A 14,770-nucleotide genomic window follows, 5' to 3' on the forward strand; every position below is an offset into this window, starting at 1 on the left:
TCTGGACACAATACAATACACGATAAACACAATAGTAACTGAAAAACGAATCACTCATACCACGACATTGAAAACACATGAAAATAACATTTAAAATAACAGTTCGGACAGAACACATAAATTTCTCGAGAACAGAACTTACTAGAATAACTAGATGCACTGCTAAAACAGCACGAAACTTACCGGTCTCATAAAGAGACACGTCAGGACCCGCATCCACCTAGGTGAACACTTCGTGTTGGATCTGCGTACCCAAACCCACGGACCAGAGACAAATTAATTGACCCTGTCTAGATACTACCCCAGCAACGGTACTCACCGGGCAGCAAGAACGGAAGGCCTCGGACTGGACTGGACTGCTACGACGACGGACTGACGAACTTCGGACTTCAGTTACAGGTGGGCCTCCGGATACCTCGGACCTTGGACTCTTGGCTTGGGCTCTGGTCGGGACTCGCCGCGTTCTTCCACCGCCTCGTCTGGACGCTGGACCGCAACCTCCGTCTCCTCCGTGGGCCTGAGGGATACTTGAAGCAGAAATATCTGCACGTGCACGGTATGGTTCCGTCACGGCTGCAGAGGATCAGGGGGCCTGCGTGGCTTCTCCGGCGCGTGGGGAAAGGGCAAGTCCCTGTTCGGCGCCATTATGTGGTAAATAAATAATTAATTACCGGTTCTATTTTTCAGGATACTCATATAAACAGATAGCTCAATAAATAAGAGTCAGGATTCGAGGTAGCTGGAGTTTACAGGCTTTAATCAGGCATAAAGGACAGGAACAGGACAGCCTGCACGGGAAGGGAATGAAGGCAGCTGCCGGGGGCAGGATCTGGGAATAATAGGGATAACTTTTAATATGGGTGTACAGTATATATACTTAAACAAATACATTACATTCAATACAGTAGGCGTAGCAGTAGGCGTGGATTCGTAGCAGTCGCGAAAGATAAGGGCAAAATGATGTAACAAGAAGGCGTGTACAGGGCGTATACATAGACATGTGATGTAAACGTAACAGAATATGTCATAAACGGGGCGGAAACATGGAGGGGGCTACCTGAGCAGCTGGAACCTTTAACCTAATGGTGCGCGCAAACGGGCAATGACGTGTTACCAGGGAGAACTGGGGGCTATGTCTTCTGCGCTAGAAGAGGAGACTAAAGTCTGGAGTGTCAGAGCGACATGTACCCAGGCATATCTAGTATCTGGTGTTTAGAGTACATGTTGATAGAATCCAAAAGTTATCAGGGCAAAGGCTAATAGACTCTAAGACGGGTGTATGCATAATTCTATATGTATTGCGTGTGCGAGGAATATTCTATGAACATTAATACAGTATTTCTCTTACATGGAGACATAAAGGCTAGACCATGACGGAAACTATTGATGCGATTCAGTAGCTTAGGAATGCAGAGAAGGAGGGCTGGATTGATAACTAGAAACATAACATACTCTTGGCAGACTGGGAGGCAGAGCCAGGCCGGGCCGGGCACTGCATGGCAAGAAGTAAGTGAAGGGTCAGGGATGCAGGTGGGGGCTGTATCGCTCCTCGGAGAGGGTTCAGAAGACAGGAGCTGAATCTGAGTCCGGGCCCTTTTGAGGCCTAGAAACGGGGACAATTCAATGAATTAACGTGCACACTGTAAAATGTGGCAACGTAGGTTTACATAGGCCTAATATTCGTTGCTTTCACGATGACTGGAAACTGGCATACTAGAGATGGACACAACTGTAATTGCGTCTTTAATCGATCAGAGGGGAATACATGCATATCGATCATGCACATATAACAAAATATGGGGAACACGTAGGCACATACAACATGGCAAAATTTACTTTTCCACACTCTAGTAGAACTTCTATTCAAGCGGCGGAAAGATGCAGTTCCCTCTTGCACTGTGCGTGGTGCTGTTCGCACTGATTTTACTGCGTGGGACAAACATCTGTCGCCAAAAAATAACTGTGTTTTAGTAAATTAATTTTGAGTCTGATATGCTAGTAACTTGTACTTTTAGAGCCTATGTAAGCCGAATAAAGTTTTATGTCTGGCTGATATGCCGTAAATGTGCCAACGCAGCTGTAACAATCTTGTGACCCGCTGGCTTGCTCTTGACAATAATCCAGTATCACAGCTTTAGCTGAGGCGCCCAATTCCTAGTCTCAAAAAAAAATAATTTACAACAAGGGGTGGTGATGGACAGAGTCTCTGAATTAAGCAGAGTACTCTCACCCAGTCAAGAGATCAGGGCTAGATCCAACACCGTTTTTTAGCTCATTGCACCATCCCAGTTTCAGAACCTGGCTGTATGCAAATTAGTCTGTCCCTGGCCCAGTGCATCATGGGAACAGGGCAGACCAGACTACAAAAGCCAATTCTTACACTGGGAAGGAAACAAGCTTCCGGGGACCGGTTTCTGCCATTTCAGGCGTCTTCGGCCCGGCTTGCTTGAATCCTGATGGTGCAATGAGCAAGGGACTCACATCTGAGTATACCCTTCCACGCTTAGGGTGGACAAAATAATTTACAACAAGGGGTGGTGATGGACAGAGTCTCTGAATTAAGCAGAGTACTCTCACCCAGTCAAGAGATCAGGGCTAGATCCAACACCGTTTTTTAGCTCATTGCACCATCCCAGTTTCAGAACCTGGCTGTATGCAAATTAGTCTGTCCCTGGCCCAGTGCATCATGGGAACAGGGCAGACCAGACTACAAAAGCCAATTCTTACACTGGGAAGGAAACAAGCTTCCGGGGACCGGTTTCTGCCATTTCAGGCGTCTTCGGCCCGGCTTGCTTGAATCCTGATGGTGCAATGAGCAAGGGACTCACATCTGAGTATACCCTTCCACGCTTAGGGTGGACAAAATAATTTACAACAAGGGGTGGTGATGGACAGAGTCTCTGAATTAAGCAGAGTACTCTCACCCAGTCAAGAGATCAGGGCTAGATCCAACACCGTTTTTTAGCTCATTGCACCATCCCAGTTTCAGAACCTGGCTGTATGCAAATTAGTCTGTCCCTGGCCCAGTGCATCATGGGAACAGGGCAGACCAGACTACAAAAGCCAATTCTTACACTGGGAAGGAAACAAGCTTCCGGGGACCGGTTTCTGCCATTTCAGGCGTCTTCGGCCCGGCTTGCTTGAATCCTGATGGTGCAATGAGCAAGGGACTCACATCTGAGTATACCCTTCCACGCTTAGGGTGGACAAAATAATTTACAACAAGGGGTGGTGATGGACAGAGTCTCTGAATTAAGCAGAGTACTCTCACCCAGTCAAGAGATCAGGGCTAGATCCAACACCGTTTTTTAGCTCATTGCACCATCCCAGTTTCAGAACCTGGCTGTATGCAAATTAGTCTGTCCCTGGCCCAGTGCATCATGGGAACAGGGCAGACCAGACTACAAAAGCCAATTCTTACACTGGGAAGGAAACAAGCTTCCGGGGACCGGTTTCTGCCATTTCAGGCGTCTTCGGCCCGGCTTGCTTGAATCCTGATGGTGCAATGAGCAAGGGACTCACATCTGAGTATACCCTTCCACGCTTAGGGTGGACAAAATAATTTACAACAAGGGGTGGTGATGGACAGAGTCTCTGAATTAAGCAGAGTACTCTCACCCAGTCAAGAGATCAGGGCTAGATCCAACACCGTTTTTTAGCTCATTGCACCATCCCAGTTTCAGAACCTGGCTGTATGCAAATTAGTCTGTCCCTGGCCCAGTGCATCATGGGAACAGGGCAGACCAGACTACAAAAGCCAATTCTTACACTGGGAAGGAAACAAGCTTCCGGGGACCGGTTTCTGCCATTTCAGGCGTCTTCGGCCCGGCTTGCTTGAATCCTGATGGTGCAATGAGCAAGGGACTCACATCTGAGTATACCCTTCCACGCTTAGGGTGGACAAAATAATTTACAACAAGGGGTGGTGATGGACAGAGTCTCTGAATTAAGCAGAGTACTCTCACCCAGTCAAGAGATCAGGGCTAGATCCAACACTGTTTTTTAGCTCATTGCACCATCCCAGTTTCAGAACCTGGCTGTATGCAAATTAGTCTGTCCCTGGCCCAGTGCATCATGGGAACAGGGCAGACCAGACTACAAAAGCCAATTCTTACACTGGGAAGGAAACAAGCTTCCGGGGACCGGTTTCTGCCATTTCAGGCGTCTTCGGCCCGGCTTGCTTGAATCCTGATGGTGCAATGAGCAAGGGACTCACATCTGAGTATACCCTTCCACGCTTAGGGTGGACAAAATAATTTACAACAAGGGGTGGTGATGGACAGAGTCTCTGAATTAAGCAGAGTACTCTCACCCAGTCAAGAGATCAGGGCTAGATCCAACACCGTTTTTTAGCTCATTGCACCATCCCAGTTTCAGAACCTGGCTGTATGCAAATTAGTCTGTCCCTGGCCCAGTGCATCATGGGAACAGGGCAGACCAGACTACAAAAGCCAATTCTTACACTGGGAAGGAAACAAGCTTCCGGGGACCGGTTTCTGCCATTTCAGGCGTCTTCGGCCCGGCTTGCTTGAATCCTGATGGTGCAATGAGCAAGGGACTCACATCTGAGTATACCCTTCCACGCTTAGGGTGGACAAAATAATTTACAACAAGGGGTGGTGATGGACAGAGTCTCTGAATTAAGCAGAGTACTCTCACCCAGTCAAGAGATCAGGGCTAGATCCAACACCGTTTTTTAGCTCATTGCACCATCCCAGTTTCAGAACCTGGCTGTATGCAAATTAGTCTGTCCCTGGCCCAGTGCATCATGGGAACAGGGCAGACCAGACTACAAAAGCCAATTCTTACACTGGGAAGGAAACAAGCTTCCGGGGACCGGTTTCTGCCATTTCAGGCGTCTTCGGCCCGGCTTGCTTGAATCCTGATGGTGCAATGAGCAAGGGACTCACATCTGAGTATACCCTTCCACGCTTAGGGTGGACAAAATAATTTACAACAAGGGGTGGTGATGGACAGAGTCTCTGAATTAAGCAGAGTACTCTCACCCAGTCAAGAGATCAGGGCTAGATCCAACACCGTTTTTTAGCTCATTGCACCATCCCAGTTTCAGAACCTGGCTGTATGCAAATTAGTCTGTCCCTGGCCCAGTGCATCATGGGAACAGGGCAGACCAGACTACAAAAGCCAATTCTTACACTGGGAAGGAAACAAGCTTCCGGGGACCATGATGCACTGGGCCAGGGACAGACTAATTTGCATATAGCCAGGTTCTGAGCTGGGATGGGGCAGTGAGATAAATAACGGTGATGGATCAAGCCCTGATCTTTGGACTGGGTAAGAGTGGTCTGCTTAATTCAGACACTCTGTTCATCACCACCCCCTTTTCTGTATCAATTCCTAGTCTCATCATTCACTTAGCCCCCAGGGCGTCTCTTCATTGCACACACATACATGCCACAATTGCTACTTAGTTCATTCCTAGAGATCCACACGTCACTGCAGATCCAGGGCTTGCTACCAGCCACAGCAAGCTCCAGCACTTGCCCAAATAGGATAGGATAGGATATATGTTTATAGAGCGCTCGATTGCCGTGGCGTCTTGGCGCTAGTGTATGTAGAAAGGAAGTATGGCCTGTGTTACCAGGGGACTATGTGGAAGTGAACAGCCATGTTTTCAAGTCCTTCCTAAAGACCTGCTGATTAGATTGAAATTTCATGGCCATAGGCATTTTGTTCCATAACTTTGCTGCACAACTTGATAAAGTCCTGCCATCCCATCTTGCCCGTCTGATCTTAGCAATCTGGATAAGGCCCAAATTAGCAGATCAAAGGGTACTTGGGGGGGGTATAAGGTAGGATTTTTTTTTGGGATATCCTCAGCACCTCCACCATAAAGTGCTTTGTGAACCAGGCATAAGGCCTTAAATTCCACCCGCTGCTGGATGGGAAGCCAGTGCAGTGACTTAATTCCTGCCGCGGTTGATTATCCTTTAGGATAGTTTAGAGATGAAATACTCCTTACAGTGTCTTTATCAGACAATGTGCTTTGTTTTGTAATGTATGTGAACGTTAGTTTTTGTGTATTTTATTCTCACCAAAATAGCGAACCAAAACTCCAGCCGACTTCTACCACATGGTTTGCTTTGCCCAGGCCTTTACCCCTTTTGGTCCGTGGTGGAATCTGAGCTCACACAGACCTTGGGTCGGAAGGACCCACACAATCCCTTACGTCTTCTTCTGGGTGTATTTGAAGGTTTGGACGGCTCTAGAGCGGACAAACATTTTCTGGGAACGGCGGTCGCTGTGGCTAAATGAGATATTGCAGTGGCCTGGGCCCAGCCCAACCCCCCTACCCTGTGAAATTCGCACCAGGGAGTGGATTGGTGCGTGGCCCAGGAGGAACATGGTTGTCCTACGAGGTGCCATAGGGTTTGGGGCAAATGGCTGAACCTACTGTTTTAAATTGTCAGTTTTGGCTGTCCCATGTAACGGGGTGCTGCTTTCCAGCTTGGGTGGCTTGCATAAATACTCCTACCCACACAGTGGGGTTTCTTACTGTTTGTTGGAGATGGAATTGGCTTTACTGTGTAAGATGTATGCTGTCTTTTTTTCTTTCTTTTCAAAATGATAATAAAATTGATTATAAAAAAAAAGAAAATTCTCACCAGAATAAACCATCTCAAAACATTGTGAAATGTGTCACAGTCTCGGCAGTTGAAACTGCAGAATTATATGGTTGGTGCCAACTTTGTATGTTGTTAGAATCTAGACAGCCATGAATCCTCTTTTGTTCTCTCAGCCTGGATGGGTTGTACAGAATATTTACACAGCGGGTCTGAAGATACTGATAGGGAGTAGAACTTCCTGCTTTAGTGATGAAAGGAGTTTATATTTTTTGTCCTCAAGTGGTTTTTGATTCGTATTTCTTCTCCTAGTTTCTTTTTCCCATGTGCTCAGGTCTTTCAATAATTTTTTGTTGAGTCCCAGAAGTTATGTCTATCAGGATAGTTTATGATCCACACTTGGTAACATGTCCTCAACACTGCACACATTTCATGAGAGTCTGACAGGTTTAATTCGCAGTGAAGCAGCCTCTGTGAAGTTTGTTGCTTGGTGAAGTGACGTTAGTGACGTTGAAGAACCTACATTCTGTTTGGAGACGCTGCAAATGTTAGAGTTTGTCCTTTAACTCAAAGCTCTTCTGACATTCAGAGGAAAGGGAGGATCTCAGCCCAGAAGGATTGTTAGATGTCATAAGAGGTCTAACTTTAGCTGTAGATTCTTAGATGATGTAAAAAATCACATTTCTTTTTTTAAATGAATGTTTTTTGGCAGTGCTTCGAGAAGGATTCCATCTTGTATGTGTTACTTGAGGTTACTGAGCAACACCTTTTGTTTACAGCAGTTTCCATATCCTGTACGGCGTCATGGCCGTCGCCTGTGTGTTCTTTGATGGCGTACAAGGCTTGCCTTAAGATCAAATATCTTGCTACACACGGTGCAGTGATAAAGCCTCTGGCCTGTGTACGCTTTGATGCCGTACAAGGGTCGCCTTCCGAGAAAATCTCTTGGAACACCGAGTGCAGTGATAAGGCCCCTCTCCTGTGTGTATGCTTTGATGGCATACAAGGGCTGCCTTAAGAGTAAAGCCCTTGGAACACACAGTGCAGTGATAAAGCCTCTCTTCTGTGTGTACGCTTTGATGTTGTACAAGGGTCGCCTTTCGAGAAAACCTCTTGGAACACACAGTGCAGTGATAAGGCCTCTCTCCTGTGTGAGTTCTTTGATGCCGTACAAGGGTCGCCTTCTGAGAAAAGGGTTTAGAACACACAGTGCAGTGATAAGGCTTCTCTCCTGTGTGTACGCTTTGATGTTGTAGAAGATTTCCCTTCTGAGTAAAACTTTTCTCACAGATATTGCAGTGAAAGGGCCGCTCTCCTTTGTGAGTTTTTTCATGTGTTGCCTTATCAGCAAACCTCATTTCATGCTCAGTGTAGGGATACCGATCTGTGTGCCTTTGTTCGTGCAGTAGAAAATGCGTCTTTCCAGTAAATGTTTTCTTACACTCAGCACAGGCATAAGCTCTTAGACTGGTGCCTATTCTTTTCTGCCATGTAAGTAGTGTTTGATTGTTAAAATTCTCCCTCCTCTGTATTCCTTGGTGTTTTCCTTCATTCATTTTATAAGCAAAATTCATCCTTCCTCCAGAAGCTTTACGTTTTTCTTTCCCATTCATACTTTCTGTCTGCGACTGCTGTGCTGCAGAATAAAATGAACACTGAGAATTATACATGGGAAATATTTCTTGAAAGAAATGCACGGTTATAATATGAGAAAGGTGGACAATAATATCTAGGAAGGAAGGAAAATGTTACTACCTGTAAACAATCATTTGCTGCTTGTAGTTCTACAGTTCACATGTGGTGATCTCTCATGGGTTGGGTTCTGACTACTAAAAATAACTAATTTAAGATTGAGTTCTGGAGAACGACTCGTAATCCCATACCAGAAAGGCATAATGCATCAGTGCGCAGACTCCAATTAAAATCATTGTGTTGTTTTCTCCATCGGAGTACAACTGCTTATATGTGTAAAATAAAAAAAATAAACTGCTTAATCTGAGCAACCTGTATACTTTCCAACCATACAGCAAGTGGGTGATGCATGTGAGCCTGCAACATGACAAGCTGACAGTATTTGCAAGAGAGTAACATTTTCCATTTGCAGCCAGCTGTGGCACATCACAGGTTGTGCCATAACTTAAAAGAACCGGTAAGGTTCAGAACGCCACAGCCAGGTTCATTCTAGGGACACCACGCCACAAACATATGACCCAACATCTACGAAGCATCCACTTGCTCCCCGTCGAGAAGAGGATCACCTTCAAACTCCTCACCCGCGCCTACAAATCCCTCAACAACAACGGACCCACATACCTCAACGACCGAATATGTTGATGTCACCAGAGAAATATTTTATGAAAGGATGCACAGACCACATGTTTCTGCTTTACAAATATCTACTAGAGGTACGTTGGGTAGAAAATCCATGGTTGCATCTTTATCACATGTGGACTCAGCCTGTGGTATTTCTATGTGGTGTCTCCGCTCGGCCTGGGCGGTAAATTCAGTTCCACTTGCGGAATTTGTGGAATTTGGGTAATTTCGCATTCCTCGGAGAAAGTGGAATTGCCAAAACCTCCGCAATCCGCGGCGTTGTAGAATTTTTTGCTTGTTCACGCTTTCAAAATGTGTGTTCGCAAGATATTTCCCCCCGAGCACGCAAACAGCGTTCGCGAACAGGAAAAAAGCATTGTGAAGGGGCAGAAGAAGCAATTCCGCGTGTTTGCAGAATTCTGCGTGCTCACAGAAAATTTTTACGCTGAGCTTTGCGTAACACGATTACGCAAATTACGGCAAAAAACAGTCTTATTTTTCATACATTTTCAATTCTGATAATGTAGAGCGTGAGTGCATGTTTAACACTGGATGCATATTTAACTTTGTCTTTGTAGACTTGCAGGAACTGTCAAACTACTAATGGGTCATGTAGTTTGCTAACTGTTTGAGGAAGAGACTGCTACTAGATTGTAGTGTAGTTCCTATTATCCCAATAGGCTCTGCGCATTGGAATAATACCTTCAATAGTATAGGCCTAGACCAAACGTTAACTAGGTCTACTACTGTCGATATTAGACTTAAAGTTTTGGGTTTGCCAGCTAGCTCAGAGTTCACTAGAAACTTTCTCGAATAGGCAAGGAGGAGTTGAACCTCCCTGGATAGACAAGAAGGGATTTAGTTTCTGACAACCATAGAACATGACAACTTTGCTCTCCCCTAATCAAGAGTGTATCTCTAGAGTCGTGTGAAAACAAAAGACGACTTATTTTACTCAGTCAGTACGTGCATTCTTAGTCTCACCAGATTGTAGAGAAAAGGAAGAGACGGGCGTGTTCAATAAAAGATGTTATTTATTGATCAGTCTCTTTTCTCATGCAAGAGAAATGGATCGATATTATCGCAATACTTATGGTTAAGTAAAGTGCATACATTAAAAGCAGAAGTATAAAATAATACTGTAAAAACATTGATATGGTTTCTAAGCCATATGAAGGTTTAAAATGAATAAAATAGATACATACACATATACATTTGACTAATCGTACTCAACTGGTGTTTCTAACTACGCCTACCCCGTGTACCTGACCTAAGCCTAATACGTGGGGGGGGATAGAAAGTTACAGTTTAAGTTAAGTTTGTTTTGCCAAGTGACTGACTAAAGAATTCTCTGCGAGGGGTTATTCAGTTCTGTACCTGGAATCTAGGATGAATGAGGGATGGTATCTCTCGTCTCTGGTCTCGATATTCCAGGCTGCCTGCGAGGGCTACCCGGAAGCGCCGGTGCTGGATTTCTCGGCAGGAGAAAGCAGCGTCTCGTTCTCAGCACGTCAGGAAGGCGGGGCTGCGCCAGCGGGGTCTGCTCTGCTCTGGGCTTCGGCAAGTCTGGCTGCTCCGATCTCGTCACCACCGCGTGTGTTTGCATAGGGCAATATCGGTAATATTTATACCTTTAAGGTGCCGAGATTTACGTAAGGATGGACATAGATACGTCAATAAGGATGTCATACGACTTGGTCGTTAGCACATTCTTTTGCTGAAGTTCTCGATGAAATCAAAACAATGGCCGCAGGGTTTTTCCCAGGTTGTCATAGGTTTGATTTGTTTTGAGAACTCCGTATGCCTTATCAGGGGCTGGAGGAATATCGCTTGTCTAATTAGATGGCAAGCGTTATGACCTAATCAGATAACACGTTCCTGTGCCGTAGTGTGGCTTTATCAGATAACGGTTCCTGCATCATGGGGGTTTTGTAAATGTAAATGTAAATGTATTTCGATTTATATAGCGCACAAATCACCCAGGGGTCTCAAGGCGCTTGCTTAGGGAACCCGTCCTGGTATTCCCCTGTGAGATACCCCGGCAGGGTATCCACAAGGTGAAAGCCAGGCATCCCGCCGCGAGGGGCCGTAGTGGAGATTAAGCAAGCTATTGCCCAGAGTCGCAGAGTGTGACCCCGTGAGTCGAGTAGGCACCGGAGCGAGAATTGTCGAGTCCGTGGAATTTTTGAGCCCGAGACCCGCCGAGGCGGGGAATCGAACCCTGGTCCACGGCCGATCTCAGCTTCCGGGTCTGCCGCCTCTAACCACTGAGCCACGCTTCTCCACGTTTTCTGCATCATGGGATGGCTGCTAGTTAATTTGTTAACCAGAATAGGGTCAGGAATAGGGGGATCGATACAGAACCTATAGGAATACATCACAAGATAGACAACTATCCACATTAAGGCTTGCAGTGATGTAGTGGCTTAAAAGGTGGACTTGTTACTCTTGATAAAACAACATTAAAATCTTCACTGGATGCCAGGGGTGCTCTGGTGGGATAAACATTCTCAACTCTCCCATGAACATTTTCACAAGAGTTTTTTCAAAAGTATTCAAACGTTAGTGTAGGCTAGGCCAGCTTCTTTATGTATGTATGTATATGTTATTTCTATACTGCAAACCTAGCCTGAAGCTAGAGCCAAAGATGAACATAAATTATTTTTAAAGAAGGAAGCCCTCAACTCTTTCCTAAACGGGAGCAATGTTGGGCGGTCCTGATGGATACAGGGATGTTGTTCCAGATCAGGAGTTCATAGATGGAAAAGGCCTGCTAACTTGTTTTTTTTGTTACAGTTCTAAGTCTGCAGTCTGATGGAGTTCTCCAACCTCACATGTGTTGCACTTGAAAATAAGCGCTGAACTTAAGTACAACGAGAATGATGAACAAGTGATAAGAAAGAGGTAATAGCTACAATAGACGAAATTTTACTACTGTCCTGGAAGAGTCTTAAACTTTGTAAGATGATACGAATAAGTAAGGAGAGCAGTCAAAATTCCATTGACACAAAGACGACATGAACTTTTGACAGAGGAATCAAGCTCAGAAGGTGACTCAGACGACTCTGCTAGCAACTACGTAGGAAAAAAACCTACTTGCCACTTTTTTCGCTGAGTACGGGTTACTAAGACAAGGACGGACAATGGAATATCATAAAAAAGGAAAAACAAAAGCAAGAGGCACAAACAGAGGAAGAGAAAGACAGGAAAGAGCAAATGGAAGACAAAAAGATAACTCACCCCATAGGAAGAGAAAGGTGATAGAGCAAGGCGAGATATGAATTAATTCTCCATTATTAACTCATCACAACATTAACTGACAAAGGATTAACTAAATATGCAGAACCTTGACTTATATTTCTACCCCAGTAGGGACTTAGATCACAGTTCATGTAGAATTGACATATTTCCGTTTCTAAGATATCAACATAAAATCAGACCGAAGCCAATGAACTTGAGAATAGGGGAGCCCAATACAGAAAACATGACTTGTGTTCAAGAGACGCTGATACTTCATGACATTGGCTGGTCTGGATAATGGAAATATATGTGCAACGAAAGAGCGAGAAGCATTGCTGGGAAAGGAGGCACAGATAGATCAGGGAAGCCTAACTCGCTTCAAAAAGCAAGCTGCATATAACTCCTTCCTGTCTCATGATAATCTGGATGTCTTTAGTGACTTGGTCGCCAAAGACTTGTTCAAATAAATTGTTCACCAGTCAAGGCAAGAAGGGAAGAATCAGATACAACTTGAGTAATGGACAAAGGGAGGCCATTAACACATTATGTAATGACAACATAAGTACCAATGTCATACGATAAGGGGCAAGAATGTGGTTTTAATGATTGTTTGCAATTATGAACAAAAGGCTTTTCAATAATTATTAAATACGGATTGTTGTGAAATGGGAATGGCAATGGCAACATTTTCATTTGTGTAAAACACTACCCTCTACTGTACCATGCTTTTACCTTCTAACAAATGTATGCAAGCACAAGGGGGGCGTATACTGCCCACCAACAATAGTTTACTGGAAAACATAGCAATAAACTAAAACCATTTATTGCTGATTCTTGTGGAGAGCCTCCCATCATATTGTATAGATAGAGAGAATTTTCCACGAAAGATAAACACAGGAGACAATCATATTTGACAATTACCTAGGATGTGATCTTGCTAATTATGTGTACCACACACGCAAGGTCTAAGAGCCTACGAAAATGCTTTTTGCAATAGACCAATATCTCCATATGACTATACATGGATGCTTGGGACCATGACTTTTGCCAAAATAATAATATTTTCATATTTAAAGATAGATATTACAGACAAATCTCAGGAACAGCAATGGGCACCTGCTCTCCCAGCTCTGCAAATGTATTTGTGGTCTGGTGGAAGGAACAGGTGTGTCGTGTAGTTCCCACTAATCCGTAGGAGCTGCACGTTTGTTGGACAACATAAACTTTGGATAAGTGCCTATACTGGCTCCGGGCACCTCCGCAGGATGAGTTGGCCTAGAGACCAGCTAGCTCAAAGTGCCACCATAAGACTCCCTAACCTTACCAGGAAGCGAATGGTTTCTGGCAACCACTGAATGTGACAACCCTGACCCCTCAGGGATCGTGGAAACAGAACAGAACCTTTCGCTCAGTCACTCAAGCTTACTTGCTCTCAGAGAAATATACAGAGAATACAGAGTGGGACGTTGTCAATATATTTACTGAACCAACGTTATTCTTGCATTGAATACATAAGCTGCAATAATCAGTAGACCGAAGCAGCTGAAAGTGATTACAAGCACGTAAATAGTAGATATAGTTCTACCATGGTGCTAAAACAGTGTATATATGCAGACGTATGAGCAAGGCAGCAATATAATATAATCCACATTTGTAAAGCGCACAATCACCCTTAAGGGTCTCTAGGCGCTGGGGGCTGTCGGGAAGATTAAGCAAGCTATTGGCCAGAATCACATGGTGCTGGGCTAATCTGCCGCTGGTGCCGGGGATCGAACCATGATCCCCAGATTCCGGAGGCAGTCGCCCTAGCCACGGCGTACTCCTACTATGCACTCCCTACTCTATGTGTACCTAGAGTGTGTGTGGGTGTGAAGCCAAGAATCCCCACTAAGGGACATGACAGGAGAGAATGCAGTACTTTTTTTGTAACAAGGTAACCCAACCAGTTAGCTGCGGACCGTGGGTAAATACTATTATTCAAGAACAGGGGTCCTTAGCATTTTAGATAAAACAAAAAATTGATGAAATATAGGCCATAATTGGAAACTATATTTTGTCACTGTCCAGCCGGACAGGACGTTTTATTTTTCAACAATGTAAATCTTGTAATTCAAAGGATAACAAGACACGATCCTGTACCACGAAAGACAAGAACACAAAGAATAAAGAAAAATTTCCAGAGTGTTGGAAAACAGGCAAAAGAAAGAGCAAATGTTGGCCACTTTTCAAATCAGTGTTACATTCAAGGTATGCCAAGCAACTGCCAAAACACAACAAGATTTAACACAATGGTTTAGGTTGTGAAGGCAATCTACATAGTCGACGTTTCGATCCCTAGTGCTCAGTTAATTGGGACCATCATCAGGACTGACAAATTTACAGTATTTACCTGTCAAGATAAAATATTTACAGTTTTTTAACCGCCTGTAGAGAAATGAAAGGAGGAAAAAAGCGAAAGAGAAAACTGTTTTAGAAATTAAACAATTTTGGCATGAAGAGAGTGTTCATTAGACCTGAAGACTGTTGGATCACATGCGGTAACAAAACTCATGTACTCGGATTCGACTTATTCGTGCCTACATATGTGATACACTCGTGGTGGGTTTGTTTAAAATAGACCGACGTGGTAGTGA

The 14,770-nt window shown here is 44.5% G+C and overlaps 1 protein-coding gene across 1 annotated transcript in view; it reads right to left on the reverse strand.

Annotated features, from left to right (window-relative positions):
* LOC144763651 (uncharacterized) overlaps positions 1-14,770 on the reverse strand; it is a 504,573-nt gene that overhangs the window by 472,682 nt on the left and 17,121 nt on the right. The window contains 1 exon segment of the mRNA XM_078649485.1: positions 7,695-8,220. Coding sequence (XP_078505611.1) covers positions 7,695-8,220 — 526 coding nt within the window.

Source organism: Lissotriton helveticus, chromosome 1_1 (genome assembly GCF_964261635.1).
Source record: "Lissotriton helveticus chromosome 1_1, aLisHel1.1, whole genome shotgun sequence".
NCBI classification, from domain to species: domain Eukaryota; kingdom Metazoa; phylum Chordata; class Amphibia; order Caudata; family Salamandridae; genus Lissotriton; species Lissotriton helveticus.